Source organism: Oncorhynchus nerka, linkage group LG7 (genome assembly GCF_034236695.1).
Source record: "Oncorhynchus nerka isolate Pitt River linkage group LG7, Oner_Uvic_2.0, whole genome shotgun sequence".
NCBI classification, from domain to species: domain Eukaryota; kingdom Metazoa; phylum Chordata; class Actinopteri; order Salmoniformes; family Salmonidae; genus Oncorhynchus; species Oncorhynchus nerka.
In genome coordinates, this window is record NC_088402.1 from 57,047,301 (window position 1) to 57,074,759 (window position 27,459).

A 27,459-nucleotide genomic window follows, 5' to 3' on the forward strand; every position below is an offset into this window, starting at 1 on the left:
GAGAAACCTTGTACAAGTACGGGCCTACACGCAGATGGATAGCCTACACACCACACCTGAACACGCACGATTAGGCACAGACACACACAAACACACACGTGCTCGCACTTACACGCTGACACGCACATGCGCACACACACAATGTGAGAATAAAAGTGAGTGAAAGTACACACACACACACACACACCACCTATACTTTCCCCCGGGCTACCCACTTTCTTCCTCTCCTCACCGACTACATTTGCAGTTTTACATTTGTGCAAATGAAAAACATGCCTTTCAAGTGTAGAATATCATTTGGAGTTCTATTTTCGAAGGGTAGACTCTAATAATTACACGAGGCAGTGTTTGCCCTAGGTGCTAAGAGTGAGAGGAGTGAGCTAAGACACTCTCAGTTCACAAACTTGGCAGCCTTTTCTCTGCTTCTCTTCAGAATCACCACCAACGGTGTACAAACGATGTACCAAAGATTCATGACAACTGAATCTCATCCATACAACTGCGTGAGATACTCGTGACAGGTTTTTACGTCCACTCCTTATGAATAAAATCATTACTGAAAGCTGATTGCATTTAACATACCAGTCACATTGTAGGTTTTATTTAGATTTTTCACTGTGTGTGTTTACAGTAAGTCTGCTCTGTGTGAGTGCGGCTGCAGGGCTCAGTGGATTTCCTAAGAGGCTTGCTCTGAGCACCACCAAGGACTTGATACTCTGCTCTGGAATCTGACTGCAATGTCACCTTGGAAGGATTCTCTCTCTCTCTCTCTCTCTCTCTCTCTCTCTCTCTCTCTCTCATACTCCCCAGCTCCTCCCCTAAATAAAGACTGTAGTACATTACCTAGTTTAGCTCACAACAGAGCTAAAAAACATTCTGTTCTATTTTTGTGTGTATACCTGCCTGTGTGAGTGCGTGCCTGTGTGTGTGTGCTTTGTGTGCGTGTGTATCTTCTCCAGTTGGGGAGATATCGTCTGGGATTACTGTTGGGCTGGCTGGCGGGGGGAATGACTTGGAGACGGGCACGATGACGAGTAAAACCTGGATAACGTGATTGAATTTCACAGCCAAAAAGTCCAACATAACAGCGACTAAGAGGCATGAAAAAGCCCAACATCAATCTTTTCTCTCTCTTTTGCAGTAGCCTCTTCTCTATCTCTCAGTTTCTCTGTCGCTCTCTCTCTCTTTAGCTCTCTCTCTGTCGCTCTCTCTCTGTAGCTCTAGGTGGCAGGGTGAGGGCGTCAGAGCGGAGGAGTTTTGGAGAGTAAAGGGCTGAGGTTACATGACATAGGCATCCAGAGGTCAAGCCCTGATAGAGGGCCGCGGGGCCTCTCTCTCTCTCTTTCCACTGGAGATGGAAAGACAGAGATATGCTGTTTTACTGCCCACAGATGGTCCACATGAACCAGGGCACACACATATATCCTCACACACACATGCAGACGTACACACACATACACAAACTCATACACGCACCCGCGTACACACACACACACACACACACACACACACACACACACACACACACACACACACACACACACACACACACACACACACACACACACACACACACACACACACACACACACACACAAACAAACAAACAAACAAACACAAACAAACACACACATGCAGACACACACCACACACACACACACACACACTCACACACACACACACACACACACACAAACACACACACACACACACGGTCACAAAAATGCTCATGTTCTTCCTATTCATGGAACTCGTCCCATTTTTGTAGGGTATTCCCATTCTAAATGTCTTGTTAGAAAAGTATAGGCCTCGATTGCGTCCACAGTTCGAAGGATTCCATACATGGGTTTAATGAGACACCACTCTACAACAGAAGGAGTGACACCAGTAACCTGGCAACGATGGTCACAGATCAGAACAAAAGACCAAGGGAGAGGATTCTCCCAGTTAGCCCCAGACTGATCAGTCTCTCTCTCTCTCTCTCTCTCTCTCTCTCTCTCTCTCTCTCTCTCTCTCTCCCTCTCCTTCTCCCTCCCTGTATCTCTCTCCCCCCTTGTTCGATCTCTCCGTCTGCTAGCCGGGTTGGCGCTATGCTAATTAAAGTAGCTGGGAGTGTGAATCGGGGAGTCGGGGAGTGGAGGGGCGGATTAGGCCGATAAGTATCAGGAGTAAAGAGAGACTGAAAGAAATTCATTTCAACTCTAATAATAAACCCCTCTGTTTGAACACCAGAGCGGGTACACTGCCACTGCTTCCAACTCCACCGTCGACACAAATCCCATTTGTTCTTTTGTGGCGCACAAAACAAATGACTTGGAGGAGCAGCTTTGACTCTGAATGGTAGCAGCAGGGCAAGTCGCACTACAAGGCTACAAGGCTTCAGGCCTAGAGCTCCGTTTTCAGCCAGCTCCACTGCCGAGGTGGTCTAAGCGAGTCAAGGTATCGTGGGATCAAGGTATTATGATATACTTTGACACTGTGTATTGTTGATTTCATGTATTTATGTATGGAATTAATAAGTAATGGAGTGAAGTATGAGTTAGGCTAACACATATTACATGGAGGTGTGACGTGGAAGGATATGACAATTGTAATCATTGATATACAGTACATTCTCAATTTCCATGTCGCCTGTTAACAGCCACCATTCCAGCCTCACAAACCTGTCACTCCCATTGACAGAAAACATGAGTGTGGTTATGTTGTCAGCAGTGGAACATGTTTCAAGTAAGACAGGTAGCCATGGCTCAGTCCTAAAGATCTGGTAGTTCTCATCCCTGTCGTTGGGCTAGATACATATCAGTGTCGTTCATTTGTCAAACAGAGGCTGTAAAAGTATTTGTGTGTGTGCGTGTGTGTGCGTGTGTGCGCGTGTGTGTGCGCGTGTGTGTGCGCGTGTGTGTGCGCGTGTGTGTGTGTGTGTGTGTGTGTGTGTGTGTGTGGAGAGGGATAAGCTATGGTGAGTTGGTTTGATGCAATTAAGGATTGGTGGTGGCTTCTGAAGACAGATGGGCTGTTTCTCTCTCTCTCTCTCTCTCTCTCTCTGTGTATGTCTCTCTCTATGAGAACCACATGAAATGAGAAATCTGTTGATGCTGAAGACTCCTCCCCTCTCATAGAAGCCCCCCGCCCCATGACACACATACACCACAGCAGCCCTGTTTCTCACCCTCTCCCAGACATCTGGATACCATGTCAGGCAGGCAGGCAACAGCTGCACCGGCCAGGTCAACAACTAGTCCATGGTGTGCTGCACAAGCTAAGAGGCTCAGGCCACCTTTGTCTACCCTCTCCTTTGGCTCCCCGGGTACCTGACTCTAGGCCCCCTAGGCCCCTGTCTGCCCTGTCTCTGACACTGTCGAGGGCTAGTGTAAAAAACAGTTACCCCAGAAGCACCAGGTGTCTGATTCCTTCATAACAGCCCCTCTCAGTGGTGCCCTGAAAGGAGCCATTTTTAACACGCACTGAGTCATTACTGGGAGTCAATGGAGCTCAGCTTCTGGTCCCGTTAATCGTCTCCCATGAACCGCTTTACTTTGAATGAGCACTAATTCTAATTGGCACATTTGGTGTCAGAAGTGGGATCCCAATTTGTACATCCAATTAGTTTCCAAGACATACAGTAAAGTACTAACTCAGGTGGGACCTTCTTCTTCAGTCTGCTGTGGATGGAGGACTGAAAGCCCTTTGTTACTGTAGAGAACCCACCCTGGAAGGGGAGTGTGCTGTTATATTTGGCAGAGATGTGTTTTCACTTGGGGTCCAGTCAGTAGCTGACTGATGCCTCTTGCATGGTCAGTTGTATATTCAAGGGTGATGGAAAAGAGTACAGAAACGTGGAAGACACTGTCCTGGGTATACCAATAATTGACTTCAGCTCAATGTGGACAAGATTTAGAAATATGACATTTGTGTCTCACCCTCATCCATCCATCCATCCACCCAGCCTCCCATCCATTCATTAACCCAGACATCCAACCATCCATCCACCCCTCCATCCATCCTCGCAATAAGACATCTGACAAAGGAACAATTTGTCAATCTTTGGAATTACTTTGTCCAGTGGCCAAACTGTAAACTACATTTGTCCACAATAACTGGTGTGATCATTACACAAGCACACCATCTTTTTTTAAATGTTATTTTCATGTCCTGGAAATTTTTTTTCAGTGACCTTTTCAAAAATGTTATTTGGACTGACCTTTTCAAGCTTTTTTCAAAGCCTCCCAGAATTAGATTATAAGGAAAGTCGCCTAACGAAATTACTGCCACAATTCAGATACCTCAGGCTTTCACATGACATCATTTAGCCACATTATTGACAAAAAAATGTCCCTTTTAGTCATGTTTTTACTTGAATCAGTCAGTGAGCTATAAATATGTATAATGGTCTAATTCCCCCGTGGGGGTTTGTGCTAAGAGAATGGGACATTGAGCTGACCTACTAACATGGCTGAAAGCTAAACAGAGCCTCTGATATGGACTGCCAACAACAACCACATCACATGATCCGTGGAGGACCAATCCCACTGTCCCAATGATGTTTGCTTTTGAGACAGGAAAAATATGACACCAAATGCTGTTCGGTACGGAAGTCCAGAGAGGATCACCTCATAATAAAAGTTGTTTTTGTCGAGATCACAAGATAAGCTCCATAAATAAGAGTGGATGCATTGATGATGATAGACCAGAGACGATAGATCAGCGCATCCGTTTGCATTTTGATCAGTGATTAACCCAGGCAGAAACTGCATTCCGTCTGTCAGTTATAGATGGCTTCCAGTTTTGTCTCCAATACAATTTTAAAGACAGGTAAAAGTATGGTTACACTACTATTTTAAGCGGATGGAATGTGGAACGTTCCGTGCAAGAAGAGTTAACATTGACATCTCTTGTTGCAGGCTACCAATGAAGGTTTGCCAAAGTTCACCAGGCTATCACCAGACTAGAGTATTTCAATCTCTTGAATAGTTTTGACAGGGAGGTTGGGTCTGTCGATAGCAGCTGAAACACAGTCGCAAACAATAATTAACAAGTAGTGCAGAAAAATAAAACTAGTAAAAACAGCTGAAGTGGGTCACATGTTGAAGTAGCTAATTACTCCAACATTTCATGTAGGCTACAGTCTATTTGTCACTTCAGCCACAAATGGTGGGCAAAATCTTGTGGTGCTTATTGGTTTATTCGGATCGCCATGAGCTTTTGTCGAAGCAGCACGACAAGTAACAAAACACTGATCGGTGGTGTAAAGTGCTTAAGTAAAAATACTTTAAAATACTACTTGAGTCATTTTTTTGGGGGGGGGTATCTGTACTTTACTTTACTATTTATATTTTTGACAACTTTTACTTTTACTTCACTTACATTCCTAATGAAAATTATGTACTTTTTACTCCATACATTTTCCCTGACACCCAAATGTTCTTGTTAGATTTTGAATGCTTAGAAGGACAGGAAAATGGTCCAATTCATGCAATTATCAAGAGAACATACCTGGTCATCCCTACTGCCCCTGATCTGGCAGACTCACTAAACACACGTTTCGTTTGTAAATGATGTCTGAGTGTTGGAATGTGCCCCTGGCTACCCGTAAATAAAATAAAATAATTAAAATGGTGTCGTCTGGTTTGCTTAATATAAGGAATTTGAAATGATTTATACGTTTACTTTTACTTTTGATATGTAAGTATATTTTAGCAATTACATTTACTTTTGATAATATAGTCAATTTAAAACAAAATACTTTTAGACTTTTACTCAAGTAGTATTTTACTGGGTGTCAGTCATTTTCTATTAAGGTATCTTTGCTTTTCCTCCAAGTATGAGAATAAGGTACTTTTTCCACCACTGACACTGATATACTGATAGACAAGGACAGTCACACTCATTTTAAATACAACGATATACAAACAATATAACTAATTTAACTAATAATGTATGTGTAGATTGTGTGTGTTAGAGTGTGATATAGTTTGTATGTGTGTGCGTGGGTTTGTGCCATGAGATGTTGTTTTATCCCTTTTGTAAATGTAATTTTGCATTCTGCATGAGTAATTGGAGATTGGAGTTCCATGCAATCATAGCTCTGTATAATACTGTGCGTTGCAGTGAATCGTTTTGGACTTGGGGACTGTGAAGAGACCTCTTGTGGCATGTCTTGTGGGTATGTATGGGATGTTATCTCAATGACATTCAATTTAGCATCAAAATAAAGGCGCAAGTTTAAGTATGTTCCACCTGAGCGAGTCTGACCACAAGTCAGAGACCACTATGATGACACACCAAATGCGTCCATTTAGTTTTCTTCTAATGCCTCTTAAGGGGAAAGTAATCCAAAAGTAACTGAAAGTAATCAGATTAGTTACTGAGTTTGGGTAATCCAGAAGTTACATTACGAATAAACATTTTGGACAGGTAACTTGGAACTACAACATATTACATTTAGAAAGTAACCTACCCAACACTGCTTATATCCAACTGCAGCACAGTGTGCTACCATGTCCAATGGGAATGAGGTGTCTAAAAACATGCGTTGTTTACGATTGTTCGTATTGGATGGTCAGAGACAAAGACTATCTTGTCATGTCGCAGTAGACTGGAGGTCCTGAAGTGAAACACTGGCTGCAGGGAGGGGTGAGAAAAGAGTGAGGACAGGACTGACGGCTAAAGGGAAGACACTCCTGGTCTATTCTTTTCCCTCTTCTTCTTCCTCTTCTTTTTTTTCTTAAAACAAGCCCTTGATTGATTCATGTTTCTGGTGGTGGACTAGGGGCTCCCGAGAGAGGGTGAGAGATCCTCTCTAATATGCAGCGAATTTTACAAGGAGCGGTGGGCTTGAAAGTGGTGGGAAGAAACGATCCCAGCCAAGAGTATAAGGAGTGAGAAATCCATCAGGAATGCAACCCCAACTTGTCTCCCCCAAGCCCCCTTCTCACTCGGACCCAACAGCTGTTGCTATAACTCCACTGTATTTTCCCTTCAGTGTTACTTAGAGAAGGAAAAAGGAACGTACAGAGAACAGAGGAGGTGTCAAAACTGTACTTAAGTGCGAAGAAAGAACTGCTCTCTGGCCGGCTTGGAACAGCTGAAGTCTTACGAGACCCTTTACGTATGTCGGAATGAAAAAATTGGACGCATTTGATAAATACGAAACGGTGTGCGAAAACAATAGGCTTGAAAATATGTGGACGTGCGAGAAGAACGAGGATGGTGCCAGAAAATGCCAAAAGCGGTGGCAATCCTGGCTGAGAATCCCCCCCCCCCCCCCCCAAATCCAGCAATAACACTCATCAACGACAACTGGGTGCCAAATAAAGAAAACAAACACTATAAAAACACCATTGACTACTAAAAACCTTAAACCCTCCATAAACATTCAGCATTTAGCATGGTGCATAGGCTCACTCCACAGGCTAGTCATACAGTAATATCAGTAATAGCTTTAGTTCCAAGACATATGAAAAGCAAACAGTTTCCCAATTTGAAATTGAATAAATGTTCTATTAATTTTGTGGCAATCCTGGCTGAGAATCCCCCCCCCAACCCAATTAAAGAAAGAAGGCCACAATGATGAAACATTCCCCCCCCCCAAAATTGGCACAAGCACAGCTATTTTGCATTCCGTACCCCTGCATTACAGTAGACCTGATGACATTGTGTTGTGCTCTCAGACATCTCCCCTTATGGCTGACTCTCACACTGAAAACCATACTCACTCCCTACAGAGAGGACTAATCCTATAGGGTATCGTCATCCACTCTGTGCTCTCTCTCTCTCAAGTGTTGAGGAGTAGGTGCTGGCTCTGACACGCTCTTCTGTTGTTCTTCACCCATAGAATCTCAGACAAGAAAGTACCACATGTGGGACTTCTGAGCTTGTGATTAGTACTAGTATAGAGGTGTGTTGTGTGTGTGTGTGTGTGTGTGTGTGTGTGTGTGTGTGTGTGTGTGTGTGTGTGTGTGCGTGCGTGCGTGCGTGCGCGTGCTTCGTGAGCAACTGGAGGAGCTGGAGAAGGCTTTTGAGAGGACACACTACCCGGACGTGTTGGTGTGCGTGCATCTACAGCATGTCCTACCTGTACACGGGCCTCTGTGAGCTTGGTCCTCTGGGCCAGCTCTTCTCTGGTGTAGATGTCGGGATAGTGTGTCCTCTCAAAGGCCTTCTCCAGCTCCTCCAGCTGTTCGGCCGTGAAAGTGGTGCGACTGCGCCTCTGTTTCCTCTTCAGGGGAAGGTCCGGCTCCGACTCCACATCTGAGCCTTCGTCCATACGGCTACCTGCATCGGGGACAGAGACAGACAGTTGGTCTTCTTGTGTAATTCAGTCGACTGATGGACACCATACCATACTGTTGAAGTGAAATGCAGTTCAGCAGTCAAAAATGATTTTTTACGTTGCTTATAACACATTTATGGCAGTACCACTCCATTGAAAATGCATTTGACTATGTGATTTCTTTATTCGGGCTGTACATTCTTGGTTCTTGGCTATGATGATGCAGATTGCGATCAAATGTCCAAATGACCTTTGTCATGTCATAGTATACAATGCCCCGTTTACATCATTGCACCTCCCATGTCATACAACGAAGCAAACCTCTAATTAACCATTGTAGCAGGTGGCATATCAAGGTTGTGAAAGCATTACGACAACTTACGATGGCGAAAATGTATTCAAATGTACATAGTTTGAGAATCACCATATTTGAATTTCAAGTACTCTATATATGAATATATATATATAATATGTCTACCGAAATATTACATTCAAATTGACATTTAGGTCATTTAGCAGACAAGCTTATCCAGACCAACTTGCAATCAGTGCGTTCAGGTATGTGAAACAACCACCTATCACAATCAAGTAAAACCTTCAAAAGACAATTAAAACGTTCCTTAAAACAGCAGTTTTCCACAGTTTCAAGTTGACATTTTAGTCATTCAGCAGACTCTCTTATCCAGAGCAATGTCAATGCATTCAACTTAAGTGGGTAAATCAACCACATATCACAGTCCTTCCAAGTGAAACCTTCTTTACATGAGCCGCTATCTGCAAAACCAGGGCTAGCAGTTAAAAAGACAAGCGTGGGTTTGAGTGCAAGAACGACGTGTTGGTAACAACCATGGAGAGATGTTGTTCACCGAGGGAGGCAGTGGTTGATACACGGGGAGGATGGCTGTGTCCTCCAGTGACATGCCCTCCTATGGCTCCTCTAAACGGAATACGACTGTATTTTCTTCACTGTGTGGTTATTTATATGAGAGCCTTTTCTGTCAACACAATCCGGCATCAGTACACAGAATGCCCTGGGGCGGGTAGCTCAGATTGGAGGGGGGCGCTAATCTCTCCAGACCACCTTGGCGATCCGTGTAGCACTATTCTTCCACCATGGCCTGGGGCGCAACGCGACAACAAACTGGCAGTGTGTAAATATTGCCAATATATTATTGTGTGGCGGGGATTGAATGAAATCAGTGCCACACAATATACAATATACCCATGCTGGTGTTTTAAAATAACCACAGTGACAGATTATCGGGTAAATACAGCCATCGGGTTTTAATTGCGGTTCATGGTTGGCGTTGTGCTGGGGTAGAGCATGCAAAGGATAAACTGCGAAGATGCGACGCCATTGTTTCTAATGAAATGTGTAAATCGGGGTGCAAATAGAGCAAGTGGCTACTGGTAATGTGATGCCGTGTGCATAGAATTACATACATAATTTAATAGGATCTCTGTGGACGTATGTATGTACACCAGGGACAGCATGAGACTTCACAGTGGTGAGGTTCCATACAGTCCCTTGTTTGTGACATATTAGTTACGAACAGGCTGTTTGAAATTAAATGTAGGCCATTTCACCAAACACATTCATTCAGGTTGGCCAGTTGGACATTGAATGTCGACACACTACTCAAGACACTGTGCTGCTATCAAACCATAATAATAATAATAATGCATTTTTTTAACTGTATCAAAAACACTAATGTTCAAAGTGGACACAGTGTACACTTGAGTACACATTGACAGTCAGGTCTGTCCGTCGCCCAGCCCTTGCGGACAGCAGAGAGGGTCGACGAGGGTCCCTCTTTCTCATTTCCCTGGGTGTTTAAGGCTATATATATTTATTGACAGTGTTTGGGGGCAGTGAGTGTGCATGAGAGCTGATCCTTCTCCAAATGGCCCTCCACACCCCCGGCCGCCTGAAGAGGCTCAGCTCTCCAGACACAGGGCCCTAATCCTCCCCATTGCTTCTCCCTGCATTTAAGCCATTCCACATTAGGGATGGCTGCACAGCCGCCTCTCGCTGCTCTCATAGATATGCATGGAGCTAGGGATGGAGGAAGGAGAGGGGGGAAAGAGGAGGATAGGATAGGAGAGGGGAGATGAGAAGCAGAGCCTGCCCGGGGAGGAGGGGAGATAGAGGAGGAGGGGTAGAGGGGAGGGGGAAAAGAGGGGTGCAGGTCCCAGGCTGCCGCATCAGTGGCCAGGCGATTATGGGGGGAGTTGACTGGTACCAATGCTGGCTCTGCAGTGGTGGGGAGAGGGGATGGAGAGAACGAGAGAGAGGAGTGAGGGAGGGAGGGGAGAGTGGGATAGATGAGGGAGGTCAGTGTCCCTGCTTCCTCCTTGTGTCCCTCTCAGCGCTGATATGCTTTAGTACCGTGCCTCTGACCCTGTTTGCCTCCACAGCCTACCAGGACTGGGTCTTGGTCTGGGTCTGGGCGGGGTCTGGTTGGGTTCCGGGTCTGACAGACATGCCTTCTCCCTTATGACAGACTCCTTTCTCTTTTCTCTGCTCTTTCATGGCCTCAGCAACGCAGGGCAGTGGCTGCCCAGAATAATGTTTTAACATTTGATTTATTTACCCATTTAAAAACAGAACTCAACCACACATGTGGATACGTTGCATTTCAAATCATCAAGTGTAACACAATTCCTGTGCTACAGGAAAGGATGGCTATGGAGGAACTGTGACTGGCGCTCAAATCAGACCTCTCCGATAACAGGAAGTGGCAACAGTCAAATGTGGACTCAAACTGGCAGGGTGATTCTGGGCGATATTTCCATACGGATCTCGGAATGACAGCTGTGATTCTACATTTGAGTCACTGTCACTGATTCTAAACTCATTCAGAATGGTTGGGCATACGGGTGGGTGAGTATGCATGTCTTTGTTTGTGCGTGTGTATTTCTGTGTATGCATTTGTGTGTGTGTGTGTGTGTGTGTGTGTGTGTGTGTGTGTGTGTGTGTGTGTGTGTGTGTGTGTGTGTGTGTGTGTGTGTGTGTGTGTGTGCGCACGTGCGTGTGCGCGTGCGTGCGTGTGTGTGTGTGTGTATGTACCATGTGAAACCTGGGAGGTTTTCGAGGGGCAGATATGATGAGAAGTGTTGAGGTACTTGAGAGGGTTAGCAGGGCTGTATAGTAATAATGTGTCAGCCTGTGCCTCCTGTCTGCTCCTTTCTAGTGTTCTGATGAAAACCCTGGGGGGACAATTGAGAAGTGCAGAACCTGGGTGTGGCATGCAACTCTTACAGCTCTAACGCCAACAGCACCAATAAACTTCAACACTGCGAGAAAAACAACGCTGGTATGCATTTAAAGGCTTCAAAATACATCGGTAATGACACTTGACACTTGTAAATATAGTAGTCTTACTCTGAATACAACTGTCATCAAGACACATAGGACGGGAGTGATGCAAGCAACTCTGGGGATTAGTCATAGGAGTCTGTGGGTGGATGCACATTCATTCTATGCATTTGTTTGTTCATGTGACTGTATTCCTATGAAGTGAAGTGAAGTGAAGCGCCACAAGAAAAATAACCAAACCCACAAAAAATAAAGGGCTCATCAACCTGGTTTGGACTCTGGGCTCGGTGGTTTAATTAAACCAGGAATTATGGGATTAGATGGAGACTCTCATTACAGGCCACTGGAGGAGTCTCACGGTGGATGTCTTTTTGTCTCTCCCCCATCCTCACACCCCCTACACAGCCCCAAAAGCTCACGCTTGACAATTCTCAACAGATTACATGTGGACGCGGGACATGAGGCCGCATTAATTAAATAAATTCCTAGTGCCAATTTCTCTTCACATAAAGATTTTTTTTTTTTTTTTAAGTGGCCCATAGATTTTCAAGTAAAGATCTACACATACATCGTATATCCCTTTGTTGTTGTTTTGGGGGTGTTGGTGCAAAGCGATTTGCTGTTAACTCGCCATGACAACATTTGAGGCTGGTGCAGTGGGCCAGCAGATCACTTTCCAGAGGCACCTTGGAGTGCTCGGGTGGCTGGTGGCCGCAGCCTTTCGTTCCACAGAAGGCAATGGAATTTATTTGTTCTCTTCTGCATGATTTAGGGGGGTGGGGGAGGGGGCGGAATGGCACAGTATCCATCCTCTCTTTGCATCACTTTGTTTACTCTCTCGCTCTCCCTCTATGTCGCTCTCTCACCCTCTCTATTTCCCTCTCTCTCTCCTTTTCTCACTCTCTCTCTCCCCCCCTCTCTCTGTGTCCCTCTCTCTCTGTGTCCCCCTCTGCCCCTCTCCCTCTCCCTCTCTCTCTGTCATCCCACATGGTTATCTGTGAGAGGATTTGGCCCGATGTCAGAGACCGATCTTCTTCATGTTTGGAATCACCTTCAGACCCCCACTTCTCTCTCTGTCTCTCAAATGTATTTTTCTATGTTATTGTGTGTTTGACTAAACAGAAGCTGAGGCGACGAATCTTAACATGCAACGAAGAGGCTGGCAAGGAGTTCCACCACCGCATCTCCACGCTGTGTCCTGATCTGACGGTAACAACCTTAACGCCGCTGTACGCCCAGTATCACATGACCGTGGCAAACAACGACCGCCGAATGAAACTAAATAAAGTTTGACAGCAGCCCAGTGGAACTGGAAGGTCAGCGCCTCTCTGCCGATAATGGAAAGGGAGATTATGGTAATGAAGCAGACGCTGCTGGCCGATAGAGAGGCTCAACCTGGACCTCATCTTTGTCTCCGCCAGATCCCATGATTGGCATGCTAGGTCTTATCACGCAAATAGGACCATGGCGAGGCAGACGAGCAGATCCCCCCCCACCCCCAAAACAGGGGGACAACGGGCGAATGTGCCACGGCATAAATAAAAGACATGCTGCCTTCCCCAGTGTTTTTGGTTTCACTACGAAGAGCCAGTCGGTTACAGAAAGTGCCAGGGCTGATTATAATGGTGACAATTTTGCCTTTTGAATGGGATACATACAGTGCCTTCAGAAAGTATTCATACCCCTTGACTTATTCCACATTTTGTTGTATTACAGCCTGAATTCAAAATGTATTAAATAGATTTTTCCCTCACCCATCTACACACAATACCCCTTAATGAGAACGTGAAAACATGTTTTTATTTTATTTTTACAAATCTATTGAAAATGAAATACAGAAATACCTAATTTACGTAAGTATTCACAACCCTGTCAATACAGCGATTACAGCTGTGGCTCTTTCTGGGTAAGTCTAAGAGCGTTGCACACCTGGATTATACAATATTTGCACATTATTCTTTATCAAATTCTTCAAGCTCTGTAAACTTGGTTGCTGATCATTGCTAGACAGCCATTTTCAAGTCTTGTAAATAGATGTTCATGCCGATTTAAGTGAAAATTGTAACTAGGCCACTCAGGAATATTCAATGTTGTCTTGGTAAGCAACTCCAGTGTATATTTGGGCTTGTGTCCTGCTGAAAGGGGTATTTGTCTCCCAGTGTCTATTGGAAAGCAGACTGAACCAGATTTCCCGCTGGTATTTTACCTGTGTTTAGCTTTATTCTGTTTCTTTTTATCCGAACAAACTCCCTACAGTTAGAAAAAAGGATTCCAAATTGTTTCTTTTTTTGGTTCCAGGTAGAACCCTTTTTAGTTCCAGGTAGAATTATTTTGGGTTCCGTGTAGAACCCTCTGAGAAAGGATTCTACATAGAACCCAATAGGGTTTTTACCTGGAACCAAAAAAGGGTTCTTCAAAGGGTTATCCTTTGGGAACCCTTTTAGGTTCTAGATAACACCTTTTTTTTCTAGGAGTGTAGTCCTTGCCAATGACAAGCATACCCATAACATGATGCAGCCACCACCATGCTTGAAAATATTTTTTGCCATTTTTAGTTCCTTATTGCAAACAGGATGCATGTTTTGGAATATTTGTATTCGGTACAGGCTTCCTTCTTTTCACTCTGTCATTTAGGTTAGTATTGTAGAGTAACAGTTTTCTCCTATCACAGCCATTAAAATATGTTACTATTTTAGAGTCACCATTGGCCTCATGGTGAAATCCCAAACTGATCTCATAGTTTCATTTCGGGATTTTACATAATTGGATGAACGTCAATGTTTGACCCATTAATTCCGCGTGGTTACAGGGTTCATTCTGCGTGATTACAGGGTTAAAACAGAAACAACTTAACGGGTTAAGTTTAGGTATTCATTTCAAGTGGTTAAGGTCAGGGCTGTGGATTGGGGAAAGCATAATTTGCTTTTAAATTTAAAAAACAATAATGCACTGTTTCCATTTAGTATCCTCAAGTACTCTCCCTGCTTCCTAGACAATTATGAATTGCCATGGTGCAGTGGTCTAAGCAGCACTCTCTGGCACTGAGCAATGTGAGTTTGAGCCCAGAGCAGGGCCACTGTTTTTGGTGAGCGCCGAGGATGGCATATATCAACATCCTCAGGATCTTTTCAAACTTCTGAAATCAGAGTGTGTTCCTAGTGACCAGCCTGGAAACCGCTGGGCAGTTTCCTTCCTCTCCAGCAACTGAGTTCGGAAGGACGCCTGTATCTTTGTAGTGACTGGGTGTATTGATACACCATCCAGAGTGTAATTAATAACTTCACCATGCTCCAAGGCATATTCAATGTCTGCTTTTACATTTTGTTTTACCCATTTACCAATATATACCCTTCTTTAAGAGGGATTGGAAAACCTCCCTGGACTTTGTGGTTGAATCTGTGTTTGAAATGCACTGCTTGACTTAGGGACCATACAAATAATTCTATGTGTGGGGTACAGAGAATAGGTAGTCATTAAAAAATAATGTTAAACATTATTGTTGAACATAGAGTGAGTCCATGCAGCTTATTGCGTGACTTTGTACACATTTGTAATGATTTAGACTTGCCATAACAAAATGGTTGAATACTTATTGACTCAAGACATTTCAGCTTGTCATTTTTAACATAATTCCACTTTGGCATTATGAAGTGTTATGTGTAGGCCAGTGACACACAATGTATTTTTAATCTATTTTAAATTCAGGCTGTAACACAACAAAATGTGGGAAAAAAGTCAAGGGGTGTGAATACTTTCCGAAGGCAGTGTATAGCACATAAATATCACATTCTACTTTCGTTATACACACATGCACACACAGAAACAAATCTCATTAACACTTAGGGTCGAAATTAAAGGCAGTCCTGCTATTGTTGAAGTCATCTGGGATGATTAAATAACGATAGCTGTAATTCCATGTGAAAGTTCTGGGGAGAGTGATAAAATGTCAGGGAGGCTCTGCGTTTATCACCAAATTAGAGGCTAATTAAGTATCTGGGAGTGTGTACACCCCTCCAGGGTCCAAGGCATTCTCCAATGCCATATGTTTGCACACAAAAAAATACATTTGCAACCTTCCCCTCTAATTGAGGAATCAATCTGAAACAGGAATCAAAATGAACATTAGCTAAATTCTCTCATTTGACTCTAATTAAATAAGCCTGTTCATTAGCTACATTGGAGGCTGGTGTTTCCCAGTGGGATCATATTGTTGTGATAAGAGCAATCAATTGGAGATTCTGCTGCCTGTTTGGAAGTAGTGTGAGGAGGCAGCTAGCGCTTTGCTTCACCACAGACCGTACTGTACTGACCATCACTCTGGTTTGTGAAGTCCAAAGGGATACAGAGCATGACTGTCTTTCTTTTAGTGTCAGTGACGCAAATGCCATTGACACATTGTCTAGAAAGATAGCGTACAGTTAGTCACACATGTAAAGTAAATGAACTATTAAATATAATACATAGTTCTTGATAGGGCTGTCAAACGATTAAATGTTTTTTTTTATCAAGTCAATGGCATTGGTTTTCTGTGGGTAACTACGATTAATTGCAATTTTTTAAAAACATTTCAAATTTGATCCTCATGAAAGATGTTTTTATTTTAAACTAATCCATTGGTTTGTTGGTATAATATATTTTGATTATAAAAATGAAAAATCAACTGTATTCTAAGACAATAATAACGTATTCTTAGACAATAACAGCCAGGTCTGATTAAAGTAAAATATCATACAGCTATTAGATCTAGCCTAAACTACCTCTTATCAATGTTCAACATGAAAGTCTCAAGCTCTTACGGTACTAGAATTGGGATCATTTGCTTTAATCGTTTGACCTGAATAAGAACTACAAACAAAACAGTAGGTTAATGGAATGGAAGTTCTGTTCTGATTAAAATCATTGTGTTGAATTTTGAGCCATTCAGCCATTCTCGTTTGGTTAGCTAGCTAGCGAACGTTAGCATAACTGCCTAGTATACTTCTGTGTAAACTCATTCTTTGCTGTTATCTAAAGAAACGCATGGGAAAGTGTTTATGGTTCGAAGATTTCCTTCAACTTTGCTCAAAGCTAAGCGCATAGTGGTTGATTTCAACACCACAAGAGAGGCAGACAGCTCTACAGAAGCTGCTAGCCGTAGAGACCGACAGCAGTGAGCGCTTTGTGTGATGCGCTCAAAAGGGTCCATGCGGAAACTCAGACTGGAAATGCATGTTATTAAATGCGAGAGAAAAAAATTGACGGTGTGAAACATTCCAAAAGTTTACTACAATTCAAATGTTCACCTTGACAACCCTAGTTGTAATACTACAGAACACATTTTTTTACACACAGCATATCATGCCGTCATATTGTATTCCCCTACACGCCAGCTTATAATATGTTTCGATCACCCTCTAATGTCGCTGAGATCATTTTATTATCATTATTGACATTTGTGTGGGTATTATTAGCAGTGTATCATGAGCATGTTGTCTACATTATGTAGGTACCTTGTAAATAAACTTCTCTGCATTTATCACCTTAATTACTTTCATGGACTTTACATCAAGTGCGCATGTTTGTTCCCACAAGAGACGCGTCTAATGTAAAGTAAATGTAAACATTGGCGAAACATCCATGGTTTGTTGACTGTTGACATGAGTTTGTTCGTCCCGGACGTCGGCCAAGACAGAGGGACAATGAGCGGCAGAGCTCTGGAGAGAGCAGCATGTACTCATTATGGGTCATTCTGAAAATCATATTAGTTCCAGTATATTTACAATCAAGGCCTGCTTTCAGTTTTACACAAGCATTGACCAGTTTCAGCTAACGGAATAACTCCACGCCATGCGTCACTGTCTACAAAGTTTTTATTTGATTTGATTACTTCCTCAAGAATAACTGTGTATTGTCGCTGTATATTTCCTGAACAAGTTTATCCTTATGCGTGTGTGCATTTTGTTGCCATTGTGCAACCCTTCTCTTTGTCTGACAGTTTAAAGAGGGAGAGAGAAAAAAAAACACACTGTACAAACAGGCCATTATGTTGTGCTATCTCTGACATGCATCTGTTTCTCCACAGTCTCTCAGGCCTTGGGGCTAGATTTATCCAAACCTGCGCACCCCCCCCCCCCCCCCCCACCTCCTCCCCCATTCCCTGCAAGAGATCTTAAGTTCACTGTACTCACTGTCTACAGAACACCACAGTGGATTGGATGGGATGCAAGAGAGGATGGATAGGAGGGGGGGATCAGGAGGATTCACTTGCTATGACATATAAATTATCTTAATGGTCATTGCATCAAATTCAGGCATGTAATAACAATGTTAATTCTCAAAGTTCTCTCTTTTGATTCACATTTGTCTCATTGTATGGTTGCGGTAATACTAAGAAGAAGAAGAAAACAGCAAGAAGCAAGTGAACAAGAGAAGGAAAGGACGGAGTACGGTTCCATAATCTCTTGCTTCCACAAGAAACAATTAGGCCCCTATTCTTTCTTTTTTAAAATGAAAATAAAAAGTAACGGAGGAGGGATGATGAGTGATGCTCGTTTAGGGGTCTTGTCATGTTCCTGAAGCGGACCCCTTAAAGAAAAAAATAGTGTCCGCCGCCTCTGTGTGAGGGACTCAGGGCCTCCCAGTCCTTTCAGGCCCAATAGAGGCAGCACCTCAGGGGGCCGCTTGGCCCTGAAAAGAGAGCCTGACAACCCACCGGTGCTCCGTGGGGCATCAATAAACGCTGACATATTGACTCTCCTTAGCCGAACAGCACACCTAAGTGCTGACTGCATATTAAACCATTAAAAGGTTGGGAAAGAGCATGGACTGCACCAAGTGGGTTGGAGGGCGGGTGGGGTAGGGTGGTGGAGGAGAGTTGCAGGAACGTAGGCCTGGTATATTGATGGGGGGTGGGAATTTGGCACCTGGAAGATGTATGTGTTGCCCAATGTGTGATGCATCTCTATATGGCTCATTTAATAGCTAGTAATTTAACAACAACATGTAGGGCTTCAATAGATGTACAGTATTTGATTATAATAGTACTAGAGACTTAAGGGAGTACTATGGTTTGCAACAAATCATATCTCTGTATCTAAACCTCACATATAACACATACTGTACAGTCATCCTGACGTGTACAGCTGTGTAACCACTCACACTTTCATTGAAGAAAAATGCCCCATTCCAACTGAATCATTTTAATTTGCTATCGAAACTGTGAACAATGACCACCCATTTGGAAAGGAAGTGCTGAGCTAACGTCGTCAACAGAAACTGGAAAGAGTGCTCATTTGACCTGCCAGAAATAGGAAGGCTGCTTGGCGTTTGAAGAGCAGGTGTCCATTTTCAACAGATCTCCCTCTCTGTACCCGACGGTGCTCTTTCATTTCCTGATATAAAGACCTCGCTAATTGAGGTCAAAGCGAAAGTAATAAAATTATGAAAGAGCCACAAAAGGGAAGCTGGCAAACTCTGCCAATTGGCATCGGACTCTGATCCCCCAACAAACACCCTCAAATCCAAGCGGACAATAAATAGGCCAAACTAAACTGATGGAGAGAGTAGGACCATGAATAAAAACCACAGACACTCCAAACAGAGTAGCCTACAGAGCTGTATTCATCTAACTCATTCAATATCCAATAAATAAGCCATCATCCCACAGTGACTGCAACACAATGGCCATCATTTAGTAAAAAACACAAAAATGTATAGTTACATCAAAGCATACAGTGAATGGTGGCATAGGTTGTAAGGTTTTGTTGAATATACAGTATTTTCAAAATGTAGACTAATTCAATAGTTTCTAATGAATATTCATGCATAGCTTAAAATTCACACACACACACACTCCTAACACCAAATGAGTCCCCCATCCCAACACCAAACTTAAGTTTTTCCATCCAAAATCCACAATATGCTGTTAACATTTCAGAGAATTCATTATATCATGGATATCATCATCACACACACACAACACACACACACACACACACACACAACACGGTATAGGCTAGGACACAGCGCAGCCCGGCTCTGTCCTCTCAGTAGATGCTGTATAGAACTGGTATTGAACTCAATCTAGCCCTCACAAATATGTTAGCCTTATCAAGGCATTACGTCTTAGCAAACTAGCGGTTATTAAATGCAAAGTCTTTATCTGCTCTCTCTCCCCCAGCTGTGGCATGCATATGTCTCATTTACTGATAGAAAACGGCCTTATAAATAACAAAATGCTGACTGTCAATATAACCACAGAGTTAGATTATGACGGGGTGGAAATATAATACTCAAGACAAAGCTATATTAGAGATATACAAATGCAAGCCCTTAGTGGACAGCTCGGGGCTTAAAAAAGAAAATGCCAAAAGTTTTATAAGAGCAAAGAATAATCTTATTTTGAATAAAAGCAGATTAATAATCATAGAAAAGGGTTTTCCTCCCCCTGCAAACAAAATAAGTGATTTCGACTTGTTGAGTCTATTTAAAGATTACAGTTAAAAGGTGCTTTGAAATGCAACCCATGTGTTTATGTGAGAGGGGGAGATAGCTGAGAGCTTGATCTGGTGCCTTTCTGTTGGGAGTGCATCCTTTTAAAACCAAGATGAAAAATCAACAGTGTGGCAGCTGTCCTTTTCAAGCAGATCTGATATCCACTTGGTGAAACATTGGTCAAATCAAGTCTAAAACAGGAACGAGAAACTTGTCTATCACTTAGGCGGCTCAAATTCAATCGCATGTGTAAATAAACGGTGAATAAAAATGAACACATAATGACTTGTGGGAATCGTAAGAAAGAAAACTACTCCCTTTTGGCAGACACACCATGATAGAATGAATTATCTAAAATGTCAACAGCATATTGTGGATTTTGGATGGAAAAATTGAGTTTGGTGTTAGGAGGGGGGAATCATTTGGTGTTAGGTGTGTGTGTGTGTGGAGGGGGGGGGGGGAAATCAGCATGAAGGGAGAGTGCCAGTGGATGCATAAGTAAGCCCATTAGTAAAAACTGTAAGACAAGCCCCCTGTTTGAAGCTGGGGGAGAACAGCCTCACCCTCTCCCTCCCTCCCTACCACTCTCCTGCAGCTGGCCTGCCCTACTGTTGTTCACATATTGGCCACCGCATTCACTATTCAAGTCGGTGGGGAAAAATCTGAGCAAATTTCTGATTTGTAACACTCTAGGAACATGTTTATTGTCTTTGTGTGAGGGCAAAACACACATATAAATAAAGCAAGGGCAGAGATCCCGGGGTGAAGATGCTAAGGAGCAGAAAATGGGAGATTTTATGGCCATAAGTGGCGTGGGCTAATGGTGATTTTTAAACTATTGGACCATGGTGTTAACTACTAATCAGTGCTGTGACACTGGCCAAATGCCTTTGTACTTAATTATATATGTCATGCCCCCATTGTCGTGGAATTAGCCCAGAAGGATTGTTGTTCATTTTAAACATACTTCTTGGACAGAATGGAATGTAGACATTTGTCTAGCTACTCACTAACCAAGCACACACAATGGCAGAGAGCAACTTTTTTATATAAATAGGTGACCATTGTGAAGTAATACTGAAATCATAAAATTGGTTGAAATGTGTTTGTCCTTCATAAAAATGGTTAACACTGTCTTAGGCCATGAAATGGGAGGGACTTATCAATTGAATCCATAAAAATGAGCCCAATAAATATTTCAAGGAAGCAATTATATTGGGTTATAGAAAATCTCATCTCAGTTCACTGCTGCCTTGCAGACAGTTGTGGTGGAGAAAAGTGAAGATGAGGAAGAGTTAGGTGGGGTGTTAATGGGCAGAGGATGACTTGGCTGTAGCCTCAAGGCCAGGATAAGTCAGCACCACAGAGACCTGTGAACCCAGCCAACTGAAGTAAGCTTTGCCACTAAATGTGTTAGCGTCAACCATTTTGTGAAGCAGTCAGGGCTCTCAGGAACGTTATTAAAAATAGTTGTTTGGATCCTAGATGCCGATCAGACGAGCAGCGCTCCAAGCCACGCTGTATTCATCGACACTGGCACGCCTGTGTCTGCTAGAAGTTCCATCTGAATTATCGCTGCGTCTCCATAACAATATCGTCATGTTCACGTTGCTGTCCAAATCATCTCTTGTATTTATCTCAGCTCGTACATTTCCCCTCGCTTATAGCCTAGCATTTAGTTTGGTACAACAGGAGTTAATATAAGCCACGCTGTCTGCCTGTCCGACCCCGAAAAGTGTTTCACTCTTGAAATGCGATCTCCCCTGTACCATTGAGAACAAACGTTGTCCAGACGAGACCAGGCGAAATTTCACATCAACATCATTATTATTTTATGCCAATAGAAAAAAAGCTAAAATAAACAAAAATGCAGCTAGTGTACTGTCATTCCTGGTGCAATGTTTGACGAAACTGAGTTACCTGAAGTTGACTAGCTAGCTAGTAAATGACAAGAACTTTGGTCAGCCTGTATAGCAAAAATGTTTTTTTTAGTACGGGCGACCAATCCTTTTTCAAAAATGAAATGTTGCTAACTATGCAAAAATAATTAACGACTAGAGCGTCTGTAGCAACATGGCCAAAATAACTAACGACCAGATGTGTGTTCGGATTATATCTTCTAGTGGAAGAATGTCATTTCATGAAAATTGTATCAAAATAACATTTTTAATGAAGATATTTCATTCATTGTTATTTGAATATGTTGGCAACCTTTTTAAAACTGCAATAAGGCACACGGGTCAGTGCGATGTAATGAATATAGTCCCATGTAAATGGGTTGACTGTCCCACCGCTTTGCCAAACAATGCCATTTACCTGTGAGTATATTCATTACATAGTGCCTCTTGTGTCGTATTGCTTAAAACAATCATCTGTAAAAAATGTCCAACTTCACTTCAAATGAGCCGCAAGCTAAATGTAATATGCCTATTGGTTAGAGTCTGTTGTGGCAATCTTTGGATATCCTAGAATACAGACAGGTGTTGGTTACCTTAGTTTCCATCGTCCTTTTATGACTGCCTAGTAAAACAAGTGATCTACTCCATAAGCAAGCAGCAGGTTTTAAGGGACAGGTTTACGGTGAAATAAAAGCTTTTAATTTGAGACGCCTGTTTGCACTCCTGTCTGATTGACCCACGCTCCTCCACTGAGATGTAGAATCACACAAAACAGCACAAGAGGGAAATATATCAACGCAAGTCCTCACAAGTATCTTCAAATAAATATTGACAATCCAGATAATATACACAGAATATTTTTTTCACGAAGTATATGGGTATTTAAAGGGGTTTGACACCATCAAAACTAAGTACACTATGTTTACATTACTAGAGAGCGGCACCAAACATATCAATCACATTGAGTAATTCTTGATTGTTTTTAATGCAACATTTGCCCACTCTTAAATAACTGCTTAGAAAACACACTAGGAAGTACTCATCTTTTTTTTTAAATAACCCCTTTTTGCGAGTGATCCCAAGGATTCAAAGAGAGCACTCTTGTGGTGGTGAAAAGAGAGGCCTCTTAAAAAAATACAAATCATCAGTTTGAACAGAAACGGACTCAAACCCAGCCACCAATATGGCTGTCCCCAGGCTTCAACACCCAACAAAACAGTACTGTCAGCTCTCCACATGACTATGGCAATATCTCTTCGTAAAACAAACAGACAGGGGGTTGCCCAGTAAGCCAGACTGTAGCCTAATAAAGACATTTTCAGAGTACACAAAGAAAGCTTCCAATTCACTGCCACTAAGTTCATAACAATAACAGCAACAGTTGACACTGACAGGAAATATAAACAACAAGTGATTGGGAAATGTGCGAGAGCAGAGTGTAACCGAGGGGGCTCTGTTTAGAAAACTAACAAAGTATTGATATTTCTTCTCCACTTTTGTTTGCTGCGACGTCATCCTCTCTAATGGCTGTTTCAGAGGGTAATCTCGCCCTAGTCTTGTCCCTGCTCCACGTGTACCCCCTTGTGTTGTCCCCCAAGATCCAGCCCGCCTTACACGGCTTGGTTGAACAGACGCCCAATGACCACAGGCCATGGAGACTGATTGTGTTGCTAATTGTGACACCTGCTAGGGATGGCTGCTATAGGCTGTGTCCGCAGTGCATTCAGACACCCCCCAGGCTGCCCAGGGTCACCTCTCCCGGGTGGTGCCCACTTAGGGAGCATTGGGCCTGGGCTGGATACACTCACAAATCATAGTCCCCAATTAGGTTGTAGGCCGGGGTGGAGAGGGTTTAGAAACTTTAGTCAGTGAATTTCGTAAGAGCAGTGTTTCCTCAGGCTGTTGATTCCACAGTCACTGCTCAGCAAGGTTCTAGCTGGTAAACATCATTTAACATTCCAAGAGAAATGGTTTCTTTGCAATTATGTTCAACGACTGAACTCAAAGCGAACCAACACACTCACTGACTGATCTGGCAAGCAGGAACTACTGCTTGGACTGAGAACAAAGTTGTTTCGGCTGAAAGGAATACCATCATCGCTAAAAGCCACTTATCACCCATTCAACCTGCATGTGGACGAGAAATACTCCGGTTCATACCGTGAAAAAGCGAGGGAGCATAAGTAAAACGTTTCTCTCTCCCTCACTCTCTTTTTCATTGCGATTAGCATATTTCTCTCAGTGTCGTGACACCTGCTGTCCAGAGTGGGCGTGCGGAACACAAGGCTTTACTTCAAACACAAGCAAAAAGATCAGCAAAAAACAACGCTTTGACTCGACCAGACCAACCAACCAACCCCCAGATTGGAGCCTTCCCACTGCAGATGTACATTAATGCATGGAAATACAAATCGGCACCGCAGCAGCACCGAAGAGTAAAACCCCTCCTTTTTCAACATGGCTGTCGTCTAGCTCGATTGTGTCAGTTTGAGGGAGCCCATTCAAACGTATTCATGCATCTGCCTTTGAGGCTCAATGGAAGCTAGTTTATAAACTGTCAGCCTGTTTGCTTGAAGCCTTTGGTTTGCATTGTTTCCTTCCCCTTAATAAACTTTTGGAGGAGTTCATCAACTCGCCTGAATAGCCAATGGTGCGGGGCCAAAGACACAAAATAACAGACGGTTCTCTATCCCCATTCACTTTTTTTTTTCTTTCTTTCCCTTTTTAAGTGACTGCTTGTATATCAATAGACTGAGTGGGTAGACACACATCAGGGGGATTTCAGGCCAAACCAAAAAAAGCTGGTTTAGCTACAAAGAGGCTTCTAAAAGGCAAAACACAAACAGTTGACGTTTAGCTCCTTGGTCACTGACACTAACAGAGGGAGTTATGAACTATAACGCAGATACAACCTGGATAAAATCGACAATGAGTCTCTAACTTTAATGTGTGTTCTCCTGAAAGTACAGTTATATCACGCAAACAGACACTAATGATTGGGCAGACAACATACACTTAACATGGCCTAGCAAGATAGTTAGGGCCTTGCATTGCATAACCTCAATCTCTCCAGAATGGTAGCTTTGAGTGTACAATGATAAAGTTAGGGTGTAAAAATACATAATTTGAATTAAAGTGAATATAAATGATTTGATGGTTGTTGGTTAAATATATTCTCACATATATTATTTAGGATGGCATGTAAAATAAGTGGCACAAATTACATTCATGCAAAGACTTATATAGAACCATTAATCCACTTTCAAACCTTTCAACGGCTTCAAGGTTTATTTTAGAAGAAAATGTAGGGGCTTAATGGTTGCTTAATCTCTATATATTTAGGGTCATTTCATACCCAATTAGAATGGATTTGTGCATTTTGAACAGCGTTTGCTTTTAGGGAGTCGAATCCTAGACAAATACACTTGTAAGAATGACTTTCTTGTGCCTGTGTCGACAAACTAAGATGTCATTATGCCTCCATTTGCTTACAGGTCCACCTGGGCAAAAGTAACGTGGTTCCCTTGGTGTGTGAGATAACTTCAATTTGAACATTTCATATTAACGTTCCTCTCTGATTCAATCCTGTTTCTGTCACTTTGAACTTGATCTACGTTCTTGGAAATGGGCCACAGCAAACTCACAAATATTAACTTGCACAGAGTGAGCTAGGTAAACGTACCAAAATACCATTTCCCCAAAAACTTTCATTATCAATACATAATTCATATTCTATCATATAAAGGTTTGATTTACATAATAATGATAAAAATAATCAAATGTTATTTTAAAGATGTTATTGCAGGTGCAGCGAAATGCTTATTTGACAGATTTTTTAAAATACTACTAATAATGTTATGATAAATGATACTACGGTTCTTAAATAAATATACCGTTATTATCATTCACCAAATTATAGGCTACTGTAGGCTACTTTAAAAGGGTAGGCTATATGGGACGTTCTTAACAGCTATGCTAGGTAAACTCAGCAGTCTCGACCTTAATTAACCTTGTGCTGCAATGTTCTCATGGTATGAGGATGTGGTTTGAACCTGAGCATTGAGAACTTGTTATGGTCCAGTTATTATAGGCTGAGATGAAAGGGTTTAAGATACCTCTCCTACCGTGGGCCGTCTCCCTAGGTTCCCCGGATGAATTACATGAGAGAGCGAAATGAGTTGGATTTAACTGAAGGTATCCAGACCCCAGGAGCCGCTGTCAAATCCCCACACATGCGGTGTCTAATAAACCAGTCATGCACAAAATATCAAGTTAACACAGCAGACAGGCAAACGAAAAGGAAACCACTGGTCTTTATTGCGTGGTCAAAACTCATAGGCTATACTGTAGGTGGTGGTTTGGTCTGCTTTTCTTTGTAGGATACATGCCTGGTCTTAATGGTGCAACTTGAAACCGACGAAAAAGTGTAGATTAGTAGAATCTGGCGATGTTAATTTAACATGTTTTACTCAAAGATACGATCCGGACCTATTTTCTAAATTCTGCACCATCAAAGCGTTATTCGGTGGGCTATTATGAATGGCCTAGGTGTCATGTCATTTTCGATTACTTTATGTGTTTGGTGCAATATTTGACTGATTTATATTTGATTGATAAATCCCCAAAATGCCCCATGAGTAAAGTAGGCTACTTCTAATTTGACAAAACACCCTCGATAACCCTGCACAATAAGACATCTCCAAAATTCACTATGCGTCTCACCAAGGGATCAATTAACCGTCAAAACATTCGGTGACATTGTCAATCCGTTTGTTTAGCCATATTTGTATAGTTTAAGATTTTTGTGTTTTCCTTTGTCCCATTGGCTATCATTTGCAAACGGAGCTTAATGGTTGCCCAAGGCTTCTGACTGCCCTGGACCTCGTTTTGCTCATTTCTGCTTTGTGAAATGCTTCGCTTTTGTTCACTGATCAGTCTCCCATTGGGTCGCCAAACAAGATTCTTGGCATTTGTCGGCAAAATGAAAGCAGGATTAAGGAATGGCTACTGAACGCTCTATGGCAAAGAAGTGGGCTGCTATTCTCGCTTTCAAAACCGCTTCCCAGTTTAGTTGCCCCTCTTTATATATTTGTTTTCTCAAAGACGCCATTGATGCAGTTGGAAGTGATGAAGAATAAAAGGAAAATCAACAAGTAGCCCAAGCTCTATTTTTCTTACTACAATAGTGACAATATTTGTGCTTCAGTTTGGTCAAATATATTTAAATATTTTCAATCATAATGCGGTTATAATTATACATTAAATAACATGTTTATTCAATTGGACATAATACCAGACTAAGCTACATCTGAATTGAATTAAACATTCGATATCAGATATTAATATAGACTATATTAACTAATTTTCATAGTTAAAAGGCATATAGGCGTGTATATTTGATGAACGACCATGCACGACTAAACATAAGCCCATTTCCTCATCAACTGATGAGCGGTCTTCATTTGGGGTCAACAATAGTTCCTTGGCCTTCCAATTTT

At 42.5% G+C, this 27,459-nt stretch overlaps 1 protein-coding gene across 2 annotated transcripts in view; it reads right to left on the reverse strand.

Moving 5' to 3' along the window:
- Window positions 1–27,459, reverse strand: part of LOC115132031 (paired box protein Pax-7-like) — a 62,739-nt gene that overhangs the window by 25,798 nt on the left and 9,482 nt on the right. For both annotated transcript variants that reach the window (XM_065020657.1, XM_029664220.2), the window contains exon 5: window positions 8,075–8,274. In XM_065020657.1, the coding sequence (XP_064876729.1) occupies window positions 8,075–8,274 (200 nt within the window). The remainder of the gene's footprint in view (window positions 1–8,074; window positions 8,275–27,459) is intronic.